The sequence below is a fragment of the Bos javanicus genome, chromosome 23 (genome assembly GCF_032452875.1).
Source record: "Bos javanicus breed banteng chromosome 23, ARS-OSU_banteng_1.0, whole genome shotgun sequence".
Lineage (NCBI taxonomy): Eukaryota > Metazoa > Chordata > Mammalia > Artiodactyla > Bovidae > Bos > Bos javanicus.
In genome coordinates this window covers 28,773,515-28,792,258 of record NC_083890.1, presented here as the reverse complement: position 1 = coordinate 28,792,258, position 18,744 = coordinate 28,773,515, and the positions used below count along the sequence as shown (strand labels likewise).

At 45.3% G+C, this 18,744-nt stretch overlaps 1 protein-coding gene across 2 annotated transcripts in view; it reads left to right on the top strand.

The window, feature by feature from the left end:
* The first annotated feature begins 7,830 nt into the window (after positions 1–7,830).
* The window catches only part of LOC133236929 (BOLA class I histocompatibility antigen, alpha chain BL3-7-like), a 227,641-nt gene continuing 216,727 nt past the window's right edge, over positions 7,831–18,744 (top strand). Inside the window, exons 1-8 of one of the 2 annotated variants that reach the window (XM_061399214.1) lie at positions 7,831–7,918; positions 8,234–8,503; positions 8,701–8,976; positions 9,938–10,213; positions 10,331–10,441; positions 10,868–10,900; positions 11,039–11,086; positions 11,249–11,690. In XM_061399214.1, the coding sequence (XP_061255198.1) occupies positions 7,846–7,918; positions 8,234–8,503; positions 8,701–8,976; positions 9,938–10,213; positions 10,331–10,441; positions 10,868–10,900; positions 11,039–11,086; positions 11,249–11,253 (1,092 nt within the window). In that variant the 5' untranslated portion in view covers positions 7,831–7,845 and the 3' untranslated portion in view covers positions 11,254–11,690. Of the gene's footprint in view, positions 7,919–8,233; positions 8,504–8,700; positions 8,977–9,937; positions 10,214–10,330; positions 10,442–10,867; positions 10,901–11,038; positions 11,087–11,248; positions 11,691–18,744 lie in introns of those variants that run through there. The other variant, XM_061399213.1, reaches the window with a different exon arrangement.

Below are 18,744 nucleotides of genomic sequence, written 5' to 3'. Positions count from 1 at the left end.
AGAGGATAATAGGGGTGTAAAATCATGCAAAGTCAGCGGTCTTAGATCCTTACTGAGACCCAGCTTTTCTTTTCTGCAAACTTATCGTATACAAATGGTTTAGGTGATTTACATCATCTTCTGGCCAGAAGGCCTGTTAACATTTTATGACTCTGATAAAGGTTTGTCAACCATAAGACTTATTTTCTCTAAGAGTAATTATTTTAAGGTTTGGTGCCATCCTCCAAAGGTGTTAGATAAGGTTGCATTCCTATAGGGCAAAGGTGCAGTGGGCTTACAACAAAGGAAAGAATTTATTACCTTAAGGGTCTAAAGTTGTTAGCACCAAGGCCACTACTTATTTTTTCTATATACCAACTATATTAATTAATACACTTCCAAGGATACAATACAGGGGATGTGGAAACTTGGCAGCAAGCATCTGCTCAACAATGAAATCTTCTACTAGTTCTATTCTAACAATTTCTAACTCCCCAAGAGGCTCTATACTATTTGAATATCTTAAGTTTCCTGTGCCTCTCGAAGTTGGGAGGCTGTAAACAATAGTATGCGTAGCTGTAGGAGTCTGGATAAACCTGTCAGGCAAGTTAGAGAGCCATCTGAGGGGTTTGGATTGAAACACTCCTATTATGCCCAGGAGGCTAATTAACTAGAGCTCTAAGTTGATTTCCTTCAGAGAAAGGTGGTTGGGGATCAGTTCAGTTCAGTTCAGTTCAGTCGCTCAGTCGTGTCCGACTATTTGTGACCCCATGAATCGCAGCACGCCAGGCCTCCCTGTCCATCACTAACTCCCCGAGTTCACTCAGACTCACGTCCATCGAGTCAGTGATGCCCTCCAGCCATCTCATCCTCTGTCGTCCCCTTCTCCTTCTGCCCCCAATCCCTCCCAGCATCAGAGTGGTTGGGGAAAGCCCCCTGTTAATGTCAGAGGAGTTGGTGAAAGTCGTAAAATAGTAAAACAGACAGATTCTGGTTTTGGGGTAGACGCTCAGGCAGATCCGGGCGGGGGGTGGGGCAGTCCTCGAGCCCTGACTCGCCTTGCCTCGGCCTTGTCATGAGTGGGGACTCCCGTGCTGGCTCCCAGCAAGAGATGGCTGCCCTAGTCCAATGAGTGGGTGAAGGTACTTTCTGAGCAGCTCTGGGGTCAGGCTCAGGGTTTAGGCAGGGATTGGAGGAGAGGAGAGCCCTGGAGCCCTCCCTGTATCTCAGGTTTCCATCTTTTCTCTCTACGTCTCCTCTCTGCAGGTCACTGATGAAAGACCCTGGAAATCTCAGAGTCAGTAATTGATTCTTCACTCCCTGTTTTTTTCTGGTTGATACAAAAATGTGTTTTAATTTTAGTATAGTTTGCAATTTACAAAAAAGTAGCAAAGTTAGTAAAGAGTTACTGTATATCCCACACTCAGTGTCTCTATGGGAACATCTTATACCACCATCATACATTTGTCACAGCTAGGACCAATATTGATACAGGGTTACTGAGCTCCAGAATTTATTTGAACTTCATTAGTTTTCCTTTAACCTGATCCAGGATCCCATCAAAGACACATATTAAGTCTGGGAATCATGTCTCCTTCAGGCTCCTCTGGCTGTAACAGTCACACAGACTTCTCTTGTTTTTGATGACTTTGATGTTTTGGGGAGTACTCCTCGGAGACACAGTAGAACATCTTTCGATTTGACTGGGGCAATGGGTTTTGGGGAAGAGGACCACAGAGATGAGTGACATTCTCCAGTCACTAAGGGTATACACTGTCCACTCAAATATCACTAATAAGTTCACCTAATCCCTAGTTAAGGTAGCATTTCCCAAGTTTCTTCTTGTGAACTTCTATTTTTACTTCCCCACTTTCCACACTATACTCTTTAGAAGGAAGTCACCATGCACAGCCCACACTTAAGGGGTGCTCTTATATCAACAAGTTTTGCAGGGGGTTGTGCAAAAATAAGTTTTAAAATGAGTTGAACAAGTGCCAGATTGATGAATAGACTAGATGGAGAGTCTCTGAGTAGCTTCATAAGAAACTGCTGACTCGTTTCTAGTGGCCATGCTGCTTCCTATTCCTGCCCCAGTGAGCAAGGGTTTCTGCAGCACCACGTCCTGGTCAGCACTTGGCATCACCTGTTCTTAGATTCTAGATATTCTATTAGGTGTGATGATACATTACTGTCATTTTTAAATTACATTTCCTAAAAACATAAGATGTTTAGCATCTTTTCATATGCATTCCCATTGTTATGTCTTTCTGAAGAGGTGTCTGTTCAGACTTAATTTTTGAAAGGTTACTGGTTATTGTTTGTTGAGATTAAGAGTTCTGTGTGTATTTTAAAAGAAGTCCTTTATTAGATACGTGAATTTGCAATAATTTTTCCCAGGCTGTCGCCTGAGCTCTCTTACTGATATAGCAATATTCATTAATGAACAGATAGATTTTCTGGGAAGAAAAAGTGAGAAATTTATAACTGCAATCATTTCTGAGTAGAGGACGTGAGTGAATGAGGAGTGAAGGGAATAACGTGAATTATTTATTTTTGTATATTCTTAAGTATCTTTTCAATTCTCTTGTGTGCTGGTAAATAATGCTTTCAAAAATAACAGGGGATTAAAAATCCCTTACATTTGTAAACACTTGACAGATCACCTTCAACTCATACATTAGGTCGTATAGTCTGATCCTATAGCTGGGCTGAGCTCACCAAATGACTGTTATTCTCTTGTTGGACATAAGTCATCTCACAGAAGACCAACATCAGACAAGGACATCTGAGTGTGTGACACGGTGAGACAAAACAAGACCATGACATCATTCTAAGCACAAAGAAGTGGCACTGTGCCCCTCACAATGTACCAAACCTCTCCCTGTGTTAATACCAGTGACCTCTGCTTCTTTGAAATCACATCTGTATCCTTGTTCTAGTCTGCCCTCCCTACAGGGAAGACTCACCGAGATGCCCAGTCATAGAAATACCCCCACTTCCTAACAACACCCAATCAAAGTGAGCCAGTCTTGCATGTGAAACTGAAAGTCACTCAGTCGAGTCCAACTCTTTGTGACCCCAGGGACTACACGGTCCATGGAATTCTCCAGGCCAGAATACTGGAGTGGGTAGTTTTTCCCTTCTCCAGGGCATCTTCCCAACCCAGGGATCAAACGCAGGTCTCCCGTATTGCAGGTGGATTCTTTAACAGCTGAGCCACAAGGGAAGCCCAAGAATACTGGAATGGGTAGCCTATCCCTTCTCCAGTGGATCTTCCCAACCCAGGAATTGAACCAGGTTCTCCCACATTGCAGGAGGATTCTTTACCAACTGAGCTATCAGGGAAACACAGTCTTGCACAGATGCCCCTCAAACTCACCCAGCCAAAGTCCATATCCTGTATGTCAGCAGTCCTCAGCATTTTTGGCACAGGAATTGATTTCATGGAAGACAATTTGTCCACAGACCAGGGGAGGGGGGAGTAGTTTCAGGATGATTCAAGCACGTTACATTTACTGTACACTTAATTTCTAATCTAATGTGGCACTGATCTGACAGGAGATACCGGCCCAAGCCCAGAGCTTGGGGACCCCCTGCTGTATATGTTCTAACACATCACAAGAGACACCATGCTCCCTGATGCAGTGTGGTCTCCCTCACTGCATCCAGTATAAATCAAACTTGATTGCCCACAGATTTGCTCCTGGTGGTCTTTTACTGAAGAATATTTAGACATGTTACCTGTTTGTCAAAAATTTTTATGTGTCTTTCCATCAGAATAGGGGCATATGTTTGTATCTTGTGAGTGTCTGCTTGACATAGGGAAGATTTATGTGTTTTGATGGCTTTTCATCTTTGGGTCATAAAATGCTTCATTCCACAAGAGTAAAAAAATCATGTGTATTTTTGTCTAGGAGAGAGGTGTCCAAGGGTGAAGGGAAACAGAACTGATTGAATTTGGAGAGAAAGTATAGCAGGAGTAGTAAGTAAAAAGTAATAAGGTGGTGGATTCTAATGTTGCACCTTCCACTTCATAACTTTACAAGTATGTACATGTCCTACAAAGTACTGATATCTGTTGTGCTCAGTTGATAACTTCTGTGTGTCCTTATGTTTACCAAGTTAAGGAAAACACCAAGAGATCAAGGATAATACCCATTTATCATTTCAGACAACTAGCAGTGATGGGCAGTTTTGAACATTTATGACCTTAAGGTGATAAACCATGGTTTAGCTTATGTCTAAACACTCTATCTGTTAAAATACACATTAAAGAAACTTTCAGACCATGCTGTATTTTAAAGATATGTTTAAGACCTGCACAGACAAATCCATGACTTCAGTATTAAGATTATTTTAGTATGCATCAACCTATGAGTCACACAGTATCTTTTAGGGGAAAGAGACAGGAGATTAATTAACAAATTTCTAGATATGCATTGACCAATATACTAGCTAGTAGCCACATATTGCTATTTAAATTAAATTAAATTAAAGTGCTCAGCACAACAGTCACTTTAAGGTGCTAAATAGCCTCATGTAGCTACTGGACAACACAGACATAGAACAATTCATTGACCACAGGATGTTCTGTTGGAATGGAGGCTCTTCATGATTTGTGGGCCTCAAGTCAGGTGCATTAGACCACGTGAGATGAAAGGGCCAATATTACTTTTCTTAGACACTACATCAGATTTCTGTCTGGGATATGAATACATATTAAGCTAGTGTGTAACAAAATCAAACTAGGTTATAAGTGGGTCTGGCGCTTTCAGGTATAAACTGTTCCCGGTTCCAAAGGGGAAACACCTGTCCCCCCACCTCCCTTCTCAGACTGAGGACACTCTCTGGCATCACTTTCTAGGGGGTGAGTTCTCTCCTAGAGGAGCCCAGGTGCAGGGCCCTCAGTTAAGTTTTGGGGAGGCACTGAGTTCAGCTCAGGAAAAAGCATTTTCGAAAATGAAGAGGAGGCAAAGGCAGGGATTAGCTGGGAGACACCCTGGTTCATTCAGAACAGCAGTTCTCAGGGTGTGGTCTGTGGAACCCTTGATGTCACTGAGACCCTTTCATGAGATCCCTGAGGTGAAAGCTACTTTCATAGCATCACTCAGATATTATTTGACTTCTCACTGTGTTGACATTTGCTTTGATGTATAACTTAGCAGTAATGGAGACAATGGTAGCAAACTTAACTAGTAATTATTGTCACCAAAACTTTCTTGCAGAAAAAAAGAAAACCAATATTCAGGTTTGCTTTAAAACATCCAGAATGACACATTAAAATTTCTTATCTGTCCTTAATAACCAAAATGGAAAAAAATATGAAAAAGAATATATACGTACACATGTATAAGTGAATCACTTTGCTGTACAGCAGAAATTAACATTATAAATCAAATATCCTTCAATAAAATAAATTTTTAAAATAAAAAAATTTCAAAATAAAAATGCTTGTATTTCCTAATCATCATTCTTAAATACACATTTTAAAAGTATCTTCTGTGATGACATGGAAAGTACACATCGAGCACTTCTATTACATTTCAAATTCCTATGGCCCAAGGAAAAACTCTGATCTGAACTACCCTCTTTTTCATGGAAAACAACTGTTCTTAAAAGAATGAATGAGCAGAAAGATCTGTATAATTTAGCGAAACAATGTACTAACTTTGTAAAAATCTTGTATTAGTACAAGAGATGTTCAATGAGCAAAATAGGCTTATGGATTTTAATGTAACAGAAGAGAAAATAGTCAATGATATTGTTTCAGGTCCACTGCGAAAAACTTTTGAGAAACTACAATTTGTATCATTTTGCTTTTGTATCCAAGATGAACATCCACAATTATCTGAAAAGATTATTAAAAATACTACTCCTACCTATGTGTGGGCTTTTCCACTTTCACAGACTACCATCAAAATAACAGATTCAATGCATAGACAAACCTGAAAATCCAGTGGTCTTCTAGTGAAAGAGACAAGAAAGATACTTGGAAAAAATATAAAAAGTTCTATGCTTCTCACTATCCTGTTTATTTTGGGAAACAGTTATTCATATTAAATACATGGGTTATTAATATTATTCTAAATAAACAAAAATCTTTACAGTGTATTATTTGTAGTATGGAAAATATGCATAGAAGTGGCCACATAATACTATCCTTGGGGTCCTCATTAATTTGTAAGATTGTGTAGATATTTTAATCAAAATTGAAAACAGCCCCAGAGTTAGGATTCGGGGATACAGTGGGACAAAGAGTTCTCAGGGCACAAGGGGAGTTCAGTTCAGTCGTTCAGTCATATCCAACTCTTTGTGACCCCATGGACTGCAGCACACCAGGCCTCCGTGTCCATCACTGTCTCCTGGAGCTTGCTCAGACTCATGTCCATCAGGTCGGTGATGTCATCCAACCATCTTATCCTCTGTTATCCCCTTCTCCTCCTGCCTTCAATCTTGCCCAGCATCAGGATCTTCTCCAATGACTCAGTTCATCCCATCAGGTGGCCAAAGTATTGGAGCTTCAGCTTCAGTATCAGTCCTTCCAATGAATATTCAGGACTGATTTCCTTTAGATGGACTGGTTTGATCTCCTTGCAGTTCAAGGAACTCTCAAGAGTCTTCTCCAATACCACACTTCAAAAGCATCAATTCTTCAGCACTCAGCTTTCTCTACAGTCCAACTCTCACATCCATACATGACTACTGGAAAAACCATAGCCTTGACTAGACAGATCTTTGTTGGCAAAGTAATGTCTCTGCTTTTTAATATGCTGTCTAGGCTGCTCATAGCTTTTCTTCCAAGGAGAAAGAGTCTTTTCATTTCATGGCTGCAGTCACCATCTGCATGATTTTGGAGCCAAAAAAAAAAAAAAGTCTGCCACTATTTCCATTGTTTTTCCATTTATTTGCCATGACGTGATGGGACCAGATGCCATGATCTGAGTTTTCTGAATGTTGAGTTTTAAGCCAACTTTTTCACTCTCCTGTTTCACTTTCATTAAGAGGCTCTTCAGTTCCTCTTTGCTTTCTGCCATAAGGGGGTTGTTATCTGCATATCTGAGGTTATTAATATTTCTCCCGGCAATCTTGATTCCAGCTTGTGCTTCTTCCAGCCCAGCATTTCGCATGATGTACTCTGCATGTAAGTTAAACAAGCAGGGTGACAATATACAGCCCTAACTACTCCTTTCCCAATTTGGAACCAGTCTGTTGTTCCATGTCCGGTTTTAACTGTTGCTTCTTGACCTGTATATAGATTTCTCAGAAGGCAGGTCAGATGGTCTGGTATTCCCATCTCTTGAAGAATTTTCCACTGTTTGTTTTCATCCACACAGTGTAAGGTCAATAAAGCAGAAGTAGATGTTTTCTCTCTTGCTTTTTCCATGTTCCAGGTGATGTTGGCACTTTGATCTCTGGCTCCTCTGGCTTTTCTAAATTCAGCTTGAACATCTGAAAGTTCAGGGTTCAGGCTCTGTTGAAGCCTGGTTTGGAGAATTTTGAGCATTACTTTGCTAGCATGTGAGATGAGTACAATTATTCGGTAGTTTGAATATCCTACCAAACAGGAGGGGAGGGATTAGGGCAAAGTCCCAAGTCCATGGAGAGCGAGCTGCTCCGGATCTCAGGGTCAAGGGCGGTGTCTGGAGCTGGGACGCTCCACGTTGAGGGATTCCCCGTCTCCCCGAGTTTCACTTTCTCTCTCACAACCTGTGTTTAGCCCTGCTGCCTGGACACTGGTGATGCGGCCCCAGTTCTCACTGCCACTGGGTGTCAGCTTTCTAGAAAAACCAATCAGCGTCTCCGCGGTTCCCGGTTATAAAGCCTCCACCGACCCGCCCGGACTCTGCTTCTCCCCAGACCCAGAGGATGTGCGTCATGGGGCCGCGAACCCTCCTCCAGCTGCTCTCGGGGGCCCTGGTCCTGACCGAGACCTTGGCTGGTGAGTGCGGGGTCGGGAGGGAACGGCCTCTGCGGGGAGGGACGAGGGGACCGCCCGTGAGTCTTGGGGGCAGGACCCCAGGGAATGAGCGACCCCGACGTCCCTGCACAGACCCTCCCCCTCCCCCTGGTCCCGTCCTGTCCCTCCCTTGCATCCCGACCCCTCTTTTCTTCCTGCTCCGAAGTTGCGGCGGGTCTTTGACCGCTTCCATCTCACTGGCCCTCCGCCCCCTCCGCCCTCCTGACCCCATCACCTCGGACCTGGGACCCGAGCCGGGAGGAGGGTCGGGCCTAGTCTCACCCTTCCCGCTCCCAGGCTCCCACTCCCTGAGGTATTTCCTCACCGCCGTGTCCCGGCCCGGCGTCAGGGAGCCCCGCTTCATCATCGTCGGCTACGTGGACGACTTGCAGTTCGTGCGGTTCGACAGCGACGCCGGGGATCCGAGAGTGGAGCCGCGGGCGCGGTGGGTGGAGAAAGAGGGGCCGGAGTATTGGGATGAGGAGACGTGGAGAGCCAAGGACCACGCACAATTTTTCCGAGGGGGCCTGAACGCCCTGCGCGGCTACTACAACCAGAGCGAGGCCGGTGAGCTACGTGGGCCCGGGTCCGGGTCACGACCCCCATCCCCAGGGACCGGCGGGGTCGCCCGAGTCTGCGGGTCCGAGGGTCACCCCAACATTGCGGAACACACCCGACCCGTGGCCTGGGCGGAGCCGGCGGGGCTTGACCCGGTTTCATTTTCAGTTTGGGTTTAATCACCGCGAGTGGTCGGGGCGGGTCAGGGTCTCACACTTTCCAGGAGATGTACGGCTGCTACGTGGGGCCGGACGGGCGCCTCCTCCGCGGCTATGAGCAGTTCGGCTACGAAGGCAGAGATTACATCGCCCTGAACGAGGACCTGCGCTCCTGGACCGCGGCGGACACGGCGGCTCAGATCTCCAAACGCAAGTGGGAGGCAGCGGGTTCTACGGACTTTTACAGGAACTACCTTGAGGGCGAGTGCGTGGAGTGGCTCCGCAGATACCTGGAGAACGGGAAGGACACGTTGCTGCGCGCAGGTACGAGGGGCGCGGGGCCGCCCTTATCTTCCCTCGGGCTGGAGCTGGCTTCCCACGAGGAGAGGAAAATGGGGTCCCTGTGGGAATAACGCCCCAGGTTCTTGTCAGGAGAGGGAGGAAATCCGCCCGGGTTTTCATATTCTGTACAAGACAGTCTCCAGTGGCCCCACTTCTCTGAAGGAAAATCAAGGAATCCATTGTCTTAAGGAATGACTCAGGGAACCATCCCTGAAATAGCTGGTCAGTGGTGCCCTGTGACCCTGGCCACCATCTTGTGATCCATGACTTTCTCTTTCAAGGCCTGTTCTCACCCTGAGAGCATCTTGGGAGGCCTGACTCCAGCTTTTCTGAGTCATTCAGCCTCCACCACTCAGTACCTTTAGTCTGTATTCTCCCCCTCACATTTTTAGAGTGCCTATCCTAGTCTCATTCTAGAAATTTCCAAGGACTAATATAGATCTCTGATTTGAGGCTGTTATCTAGCTCTTGTACTGTTTTTTACAAAGCCATGGTCCTGAATGTTCTGTAGCTCAGAGGGTAAAAAAGTTCATACTACATCTGGGGATCTGATGTACAGCCTGGTGACTATAGTTAATAATAATCCTGTATTGTATACTTTAAAATTGATCTTAATCATTCTCATCACCCCTGTCAAACAGACGCACACATAAGGTAGGTTGATGAATACATTAACTACCTGACTCGCAGCAGACCCCAGGGACTGCAGCACCAGGCTCCTCTGTCCATGGGATTTTCCAGGCAAGAGTACTGGAGTAGGGTGCCATTGCCTTCTCCAAAAGCAACGTGTAGTACACTCTAAATGTGTACTGATTTGTTAAGTATACCTCAGTAAAGCTGGGAGAAAAAATCACTGTCTGTCCTTTCTCAGGATGGTCACATGATGCTGCTTCAGTGACCCATGGAGGTAACACAAACTGTGGATTTTCTGATTCCTCCTCAGACCCTCCAAAGGCACATGTGACCCATCACCGCATCTCTGACCGTGAGGTCACCCTGAGGTGCTGGGCCCTGGGCTTCTACCCTGAGGAGATCTCACTGACCTGGCAGCACAATGGGGAGGACCAGACCCAGGACATGGAGCTTGTGGAGACCAGGCCTTCAGGGGATGGAACCTTCCAGAAGTGGGTGGCCCTGGTGGTGCCTTCTGGAGAAGAGCAGAGATACACGTGCCGTGTGCAGCATGAGGGGCTTCAGGAGCCCCTCACCCTGAGATGGGGTAAGGAGGGGATCGGAATGGAGCTTCCTCTCATATAAAGCAGGAGCCCTTCAGGACTCAGTTCAGCAAGGTCAGGACTCAAGCCTGAGGTCAGGGCCCCTTCCCTTTCCTCCACAGAACCTCCTCAGACCTCCTTCCTCACCATGGGCATCATTGTTGGCCTGGTTCTCCTCGTGGTCACTGGAGCTGTGGTGGCTGGAGCTGTGATCTGGAGGAAGAAGCGCTCAGGTAGGGAAGGGAGGGAGGGATCTGAGTTTTCTTGTCTCACTGGGGGTTTCAAGCCCAGGTAGAAGTTTACCTGCCTGGTTACTGGAAACTACCCTCCACACACGTGTGGAGTCTGGATCTGATGCTAACATTTTCCTTTTCTAAAGCACATGCGAAAATGAAAGTGAAATTTTCACCTTCCTAATTCCAGTTGGGAACCAGGTTTCCAGCACTTGAAGGTCAGAAGGGAGGTCCTTGCTGAGGACAGACCTCCACGAGGGCAGTTGGTCCAGTCCTTACACGTCTCCCTTCTCTGTGTTCCTGATCCTAGCATGAGCTTTGGCCACAGTTCCAGAAAGTTCTCTGGGGTCCAGGACTAGGGGTTCCTCTAGCATCACATGACTCAGTCTTCTCGCTGGCCTCTCACATTGTATTTTCTTCTACCAGGTGAAAAAGGAGGGAATTATATCCAGGCTTCAAGTAAGTATGGAGGGGGTGATTCCTGAGACCCTTGTGTGGGTGCAGACAGGAGGCCACGGGGGCTCACCCTCCTCAAAGTTCCTTCTCTAGTTTCTCTCCTGTGAGTTCTGACCACGTCCTGGTCTTATTCTCCCCCAGGCAGTGCCAGTGCCCTGGGCTCTGATGTGTCTCTCACGGTTCCTAAAGGTGAGACCCTGGGGTGTCTAGATTGGAAAGGGGATGGGGCAGAGGGGACATATTGGGTGGTGGGGATCTTTGAGTGGGACATGTGAGCATGTAGGGGGCTGTGGAGAATCTCAGCCCTTACATGATTGACCTGAACTGGTTCCTGATTCTTTTCTCTCACAGTGTGAGACACCTGCCTTATGGGGACTGAGTGATGCTTCATCCCGCTATGTGACATCAGATCCCCAGACCCCTCCCAGACCCCTCTTTCTGCAGCTGCATCTGAATGTGTCTGTGCTCCTATTAGTATAACACAGGAGTTAGGGGCACTGGCCCACCCATGCCCACTGCTGCCCCTCCCCACTGCTGCCCCTCCCCACCCTGACCTTTGTTCTCTTCCCTGATCCACTGTCCTGTTCCAGCAGAGACGAGGTTGGACCATGTCTATCTATCCCTGTCTTTGCTTTATATGCACTGAATAATGATATTTCCTTATAGAAAATAAAATCTGTATATATGAATTTGTTTTTTCTAATTGGTGCCATGAAGGGGGATTGGATAATAAAGGTGAGGATTCCTAAAGTTTGAAAGAGGAAATAAATTGAAACACTGAGAACCTTCCAGATCCATCCACATTTGCTGTGCTGAGTCAGCTGCAGGAGGGACAGGCAGAGGCTGTGAGGAGCTGCGTGTGGACAGGGCCTGTGCCCAGTGATCAGTGCCTGGTGGGCATGCATGCACTGCCCATGCACCGCCCATGGTCACTCCTGGACTGGGTCCTCTTCTCCATTCCTTTGTCCTTGTCCCTTCAGTAAATCCTTGTCCCACCAAGGACCTGTGATCATGGACTCAGAAGTCACCTGGGCCTGGTTGTATCTCCAGGACCATGGGCAGGGTGCGTTTCTTAAACAGTTACCCTAGGATCAGGCCTTGGTCCAATATTAGCTCCTGTCTTTTTTTGAATGTTTTTATATTTTGCTTATTTAGTTATTGTTTATTTTTGTTGGTGGTGTAATGACTGTTGTATTTCATGTGTTGAGTCCTGGTCTCATTCTTCTCTGGGTGACCCCATCTCTGACAGCAGCAGGGGTCACTTTGCCTGTCATTGTCCCCACAAGTCCAAGGGGTCTGTGCACACAGGATTCACAGTGTCAAGAGAGAATTTTCAGAGTCATCCAGCTCTTGCTCTCCTAAGATTTTTCTGGATTCTTCTTTCCAACTTTTCTCCATCTTTTTAAAGGAACCACATGATGGAACTTGGAAAGAGGAGGGACCCAATAGTTTCATATCTTGACTTAATTCTTGCTGGACTTCTCTCTTCTCTGCAGTCTGCCCCCTCTTCTGCCCTTACATGTTCTAAGGCTACTGTTGGCTCCCATCTCAACTCATGGATTTAGAAAGCAGAATCTAATAAAACCATAGCAGGTTGAATATAAGAGCTGGAAGCAAAGGATCTTCTTTCTGAAGAGACAAAGAGCCTTGTGTGTGGTGTGCAGGCTGATCGGTGTGGGAGGGAAGGGAGATCAGCCTTTGTGAGTAAAATACAGGTGGCATTGAGGTCAGTGTGAATGAATGTTGTGCTGTAACTGCCACGAGACAGCATGTGGCCTGAGGTCACATCAATAAAGACACTATCTCTGGAACAGGGAAGTGCTTTACTGACCATTCAGTGAACTGATATTTGTTGTGACAGAGACATGACACACTCTTTTTACATCTAGGAGAACTCAGTAAACTAACAACAGACAAACCCTGTCCGCCATGTGCGGTGTGTTCTAGTGGTAAGGGGCAGAGCATGACTATGAGCCTAGTAAGTGAGGGAAGTGTTTCCCATACAGGTTGGTAAGTGCCCTGAGGAAGGTGACCCAGAGTATGAGTGTGTGGAGACAGGGAAGGTGGCTGTGTTACTACGGTGGACAGGGGCCTCACTAAAACGGTGACCTTTGAGTAAAGATGTGGAGAACATGAAGAAATGTCCACAAGGAGGTCTAGGGGAGGTTCTCTCCAGGCTGAGGAGCCTCCAGGGCAAATGCACGCAGGCAGGAGAGTGTCGGTGTTCAAGGGAGAGCCAGGAGGCAGCTGGGACTGAAGGAATTGCACTGAGATCCCATGACCTGCCAGATCCTGTGGGCCTCCAGGATGTTAGAAGGGGTTTGATTTTATCTCAGTAAGTTTGGAGTTATAGGATGATTTGAACAGAAGAGGACCTGCTGTGACTGCTCTCTGGAAGCATCAGCCAGGCTGCTGTGCAGAGTCAGGAGGTGAAGGGCGAGGGAGACGCAGAGGAGCCTGAGGGAAACAGCGCAGGGTCCAGGCTGGGGAGGCTGCTGCTTGTCTAGGGTGTGAGCAGGGACGAGGGTGGTGAGTGGATTCTTGATCTATTCTGAAAATGCATTTTACAGCATTTCCTAGAGGATTAAATCTGAGTTATGAGAAAGAGTGAAGAAGGACCACAAAATTTGAGATTTGCAAGTAAGCACGTGGGGTCCCTACTGTGGAAATGAGGGGACTCTGGAAGGAGCAAGGACTCAGGAGGTATCACCATCAGCATTTGGTTTAGGAAACTGGCAGCTGAGTTAGGTTTACTAGTCTAGGGTTTAGGTGAGATGACCTTACAGGAGAAATAGATGGAAGTGGTGACACCGTATAATGATGTTTAGACCCTTGAGAACAGATGAGGTCACAGATGAGGGGAGAATTGGCTATACAAGCAGAGGGACGAGGACTGAATCCTGAATCCCCTGCGCTATGGGAACTGATCAGACCACACACCTGAGCAGACGCCACCATTCTGACGTCTAGACGACACATGGAAAGGGGTCCTGAAGGACATGAAGTAATGTCCTTCACCTGCACTCCTCTTAGAGACAGAAGATCTGGAATAGACTTATAACACGGTTGGTGCTGATCTTCAGATCACACATTTCACAGCAGGAACACAGATCTGGATTCCCAGCCAGCTGTGCACCAGCCTCCCTGTACGGCTCGTTCATAATAGACTCCCGGACTCTATGCCCTACACTGTAGATGGTGGATCTGGGAAGAGTCCTGAGTATTTTGTAAGAAGCTCTACAAGCAGTCCTGAGCAGACTGGGATCCACTGACATTAAAGATCAGAGAATGATTAGGGTCGGGAGGGGTCTTAAACACACATTTAAATGTTTTTTACCTGAGAGGAAAAAGGAAAAGCATTTGGTGCGAGTTACATGTTGTTTCTGCCATGTGCTATCGCCAGGCTGAAAATTTAGGAAGTGATTATCAGCTCACCATAAAGAGAGTCTCTGAGTTGCTAAGAGAGTAGATCTAAATTTTCTCCACACACACAGAAGAGATAATTATGTGACATGATTAAGTTGTCAGATAAAGCTATGGTGGTGATTATTTTGCAGTAGAGAAGTGTGTCAAATCAACAATTGTACACCATAAACTGACTCAGTATTGTATATCAATCATAATAAAGCAGAAGGAAAAGTCTCTGAATCCTTGCTCTCTGAGATTTCCCTACATGGAATTCTTAGGTAGTTTTGTATGGAGGAAAAAAAATTTCAAATTGTTCTAAATGAAACAGAGAGAGGCACACTTGTGGTTTTGGGTTTATTTCAGGGCAAACCACTGAACAGCCCTGAGGCCACAGCCAGGAACAGAATCCTCAACCCCACCCAGGTCGGTCCCACACAGGAACCCCTTCCCCTGCATGTGAACACAGATACCCCTGTTCACAGCACTGTCAGCCCTGATGCTGGACAATGGACCCTGGGCTAGACCTGCTCTAAGCTGCTCCTGACACCTAGCCGACACCCTGCCACCTCTGCCCCGTGTGCCACGTGTGCCTAAGGCATTCAGTGCAGTTCCAGTCTCTCTTTGTCACCATGTACTAAGGAAGAGTCCATCCAGCATGTGGTAACCTGCCTGGTGGAGCCTCAGCCTCTTTCTACCTGCAGAATATTTAGGAAGCAAGGTTTTCTGTCTAAAGGAGGAAGGTGTCTGCCTTCTACCAAGATCAAGTGTGAAATTCCCTTCATTTGGAAAGAGAGTACAGATTTTGGGGTTGGAGAAGGAGAGTGAGGGAGGGGAAAAGAATGACAAATTTCAATCTTTTTGAGCAGTGATCTGGATCAGAACTTGGTCTGCTACCTTGTAACTAGTCAGGTTGGATGAATGAATCAATGATGTCTTTCAACTTCTTCTGTGATGTTGCATTATGAGGGCCAGTTTCTGTCTACTCTAGTTTATACTCACAGATAAGCGGAGTGCACTTCTGAATGATGAAATGATTACTCAAAATGTCCTCCAGCTGCTGTTGTCTCTTTCCAGGCTTAGAAGATCTATAAATCTTCATGGGATCCATACATATATACTGACATGTTATTGCATGTTAACTTTCGTAAGTTAGGCAATGCCAAAGAAAAGCAATGCTAAAGAACGTTCAAACTACCGCACAGTAACACTCATCTCACATGCTAGCAAAATAACACTCAATATTCTCCAAGCTAGGTTTCAACAGTATGAGAACCTAGAACTTCCAGATGTACAAGCTGGATTTAGAAAAGGCAGAGGAACCAGAAATCAAAGTGCCAACATCCGTTGGATCATAGAAAAAGCAAGAGTTCCAGAAAAACATCTACTTCAGCTTTACTGACTACACCAAAGCCTTTGACTGTGTGGATCACAACGAACTGTGAAAAATTCTTCAAGAGATCAGTATACCAGAACACCTTACCTGCCTTCTGAGAAACTGTGTGCGGGTCAAGAGGCAACAATTAGAACCGGACATGGAACGACAGACTGGTTCCAAATTGGGAAAGGAGAACATCAAGGCTCTATATTGTCACCCTGCTCATTTAACTTATATACAGAGTGAAAAGTGAAAGTGCAAGTGGTTTAGTCGTGTCTTACTATTTGCGACCCCATGGACTGTCCATGGAATTCTTTAGGCCAGAATACTAGAGTGGGTAGCCTTTGCCTTCTCCAGGGGATCTTCCCAACCCAGGAATCAAACCCAGGTCTCCCACATTGCAGGCAGGTTCTTTACCAGCTGAGCCACAAGGGAAGCCCAAGAATACTGGAAGGGTAGCCTATCCCTTCTCCAGTGGATCTTCCTGACTCAGAATTGAACTGGGGTCTCCTGCATTGCAGGTGGATTCTTTACCAACTGTGCTATCAGGGAAGCCCTATATGCAGAGTACATCATGCAAAATGCTGGGCTGGATGAAGCACAAGCTGGAATCTAGATTGCTGGAAGAAATATCAATAACCACAAATATGTACCACCCTTATGGCAGAAAGGGAAGAGGAACTGAGGAACTTCTTGATGAGAGTGAAAGAGGAGAGTGAAAAAGTTAGATAAAACTCAACATTCACAAAACTAAGATCCCATCCAGTCCCATCATTTCATGGAAAATAATGAAGAAACAATGGAAACAGTGACAGACTTTATTTTGGGGGCTCCCAAATCACTGCAGATGGTGACTGCAGCCATGAAATTGAAAGATGCTTGCTGCTTGGAAGAAAGCTATGACCAACCTAGGCAGTATATTCAAAAGCAGAGACATATGTTGCCAACAAAGGTTTGTCTAATCAAAGCTATGGTTTTTCCAGTAGTCATATAGGGATGTGAGAGTTGCACCATAAAAAAGGCTGGGCACCAGAGAAGTGATGCTCTTGACCTGTGGTATTGGAGAAGACTCTTGAGAGTCCCTGGGAGTGCAAGGAGATCCAATCAGTCAATCCTAAAGGAAATCAGTCCTGAATATTCATTGGAAGGACTGATGCTGAAGTTGAAACTCCAGTACTCTGGCCACCTGATGCGAAGAACTGACTCATTGGAGAAGACCCTGATGCTGGGCAATATCGAAGGCAGGAGGAGAAGGGGATGACAGAGGATGAGATGGTTGGATGGCATCACTGACTCGATAGACACGAGTTTGAGCAAGCTCCGTGAGTTGATGATGGACAGGGAAGCCTGGCGTGCTACAGTCCATGGGGTTGCAAAGAGTCAGATACGACTGAGCGACTGAACTGAACTTTTTTGTATATATGCATTTTGCTGGGGAAAGTATCTATACAATTGATCAATTTACATGTGACCCACACAAAAGTCTTTTAAAAGTACTAGTTTCGACACCAAGGTATAATCTCTAGTCCATGAGGACTAATAATCCAACAGTCTTAGCAGATCCATGACATGATAAAAATGCTCATCTTTTTCTTGGCAATTTCCAGTCTGGGTCAAGATAAGGTAGTTTACTTGCTATGCTCACTTTCAATGTCTGTATGTTTCTTATTGTGAGCTGATGACAAGCATGTCACAAACCAGCACTGGCTCACAGAAAAAGTATCATTGGTTTAGGTGGACTTGCATTCTGACAACTATGCTGGTGCCAGAAAAATAGCAGGATTGAAAAAGTAGGCCTTGGAGATTCCATTTTTAGTAACATAGTTGGCTTGGTTTTAAGGCTTACTTGTCCAGTGAAAGCAAATAAGAATAATAGGTAAAGTATAAAAAGCTTCCATAAGTAGAATACCAAGAGAATAAATGTTTAGGCCAAAATATAAATGTGGGCAGTATTTCAGAGGGAGAAGTTGTTTTTACCCTTAGGGCATTAGCCAAATCTGGAAAAATCTTCCCTCTGGTTTGCTCAAGCTTATGAGCTGTGATAGGAAAAGTAACCCAGAGCTTGTTCATGTGGGGAGCATAGGTGACATCCCCTCTTTGAAAATCCAGAAACCAAGATTCATATCCTCGGAGAGGACGTGGAGAGTTTGGAAGCATGGAACCTGCTAGTGGGAATAAAAATGGTGTTGGAAAACAATCTGGAAGTTCCTCCAAGTTTGAACCTAGTGTTGCTCTAGGACTCGAATACCATTGCTAGGTATTTACCTTGGAACAATGAAAACAGTAGTCCACAGTATCATGTTTATAGCTGACATTCATAGCAGCATTAATCATGATAGCCAAACAGTAGAAATAACTCAAATCTCCATCCTTTCATGAATGAATTAGTAAAAGCGCTACAAACATGCATTGGAAAATTATTTGGAAATGAAGAGAAGGAAGTACAGATGTCTAGTACATAGATGCCTAGCGTGGGTGAACTTTGAATACATTATGCTCTGCAAAAGAAAACAAGAATAAAAGATCATATTAATTGTTGGATTTTATATATAGGGTTTATAAGCAAATCCGTTTAGACAGAAAGTAGCTTAGTGTTTGTCTAGAGATAAGGGAGAAGTTGAAGGGAAATAGGGGCTGACTGCCCAGGAATAAATTGGTACCTCATTGCTTGCATGCATGCTCAGTTGCTCATTCATGTCCAACTCTGGGACCTCTTGGACTGTAGCCTGCCAGGCTCCTCTGTCCATGGAATTTTCCAGACAAACATACTGGAGTGAGTTGCCATTTCCTTCTTTAGGGGATCTTCCCAACCCAGGGCTCGAACCCATGTCTCCTGATTCTCCTGCATTGCAGGCAGATTCTTTACCACTGAGCCACCTGGGAAGTTGGTACCTGGATAACAATATTCTAAAAATGCTTCTGGGTGATGAAAACCTTTCAAAATTGAATGTGGCAATGGTCACATCTCTCTGTGAATATGCTATAATTGATTCTTTTCAATTGGTGAATTATATTCCAATATTGTTGGGAAGATCCCCTGGAGAAAAGAATGGCTACCCATTCC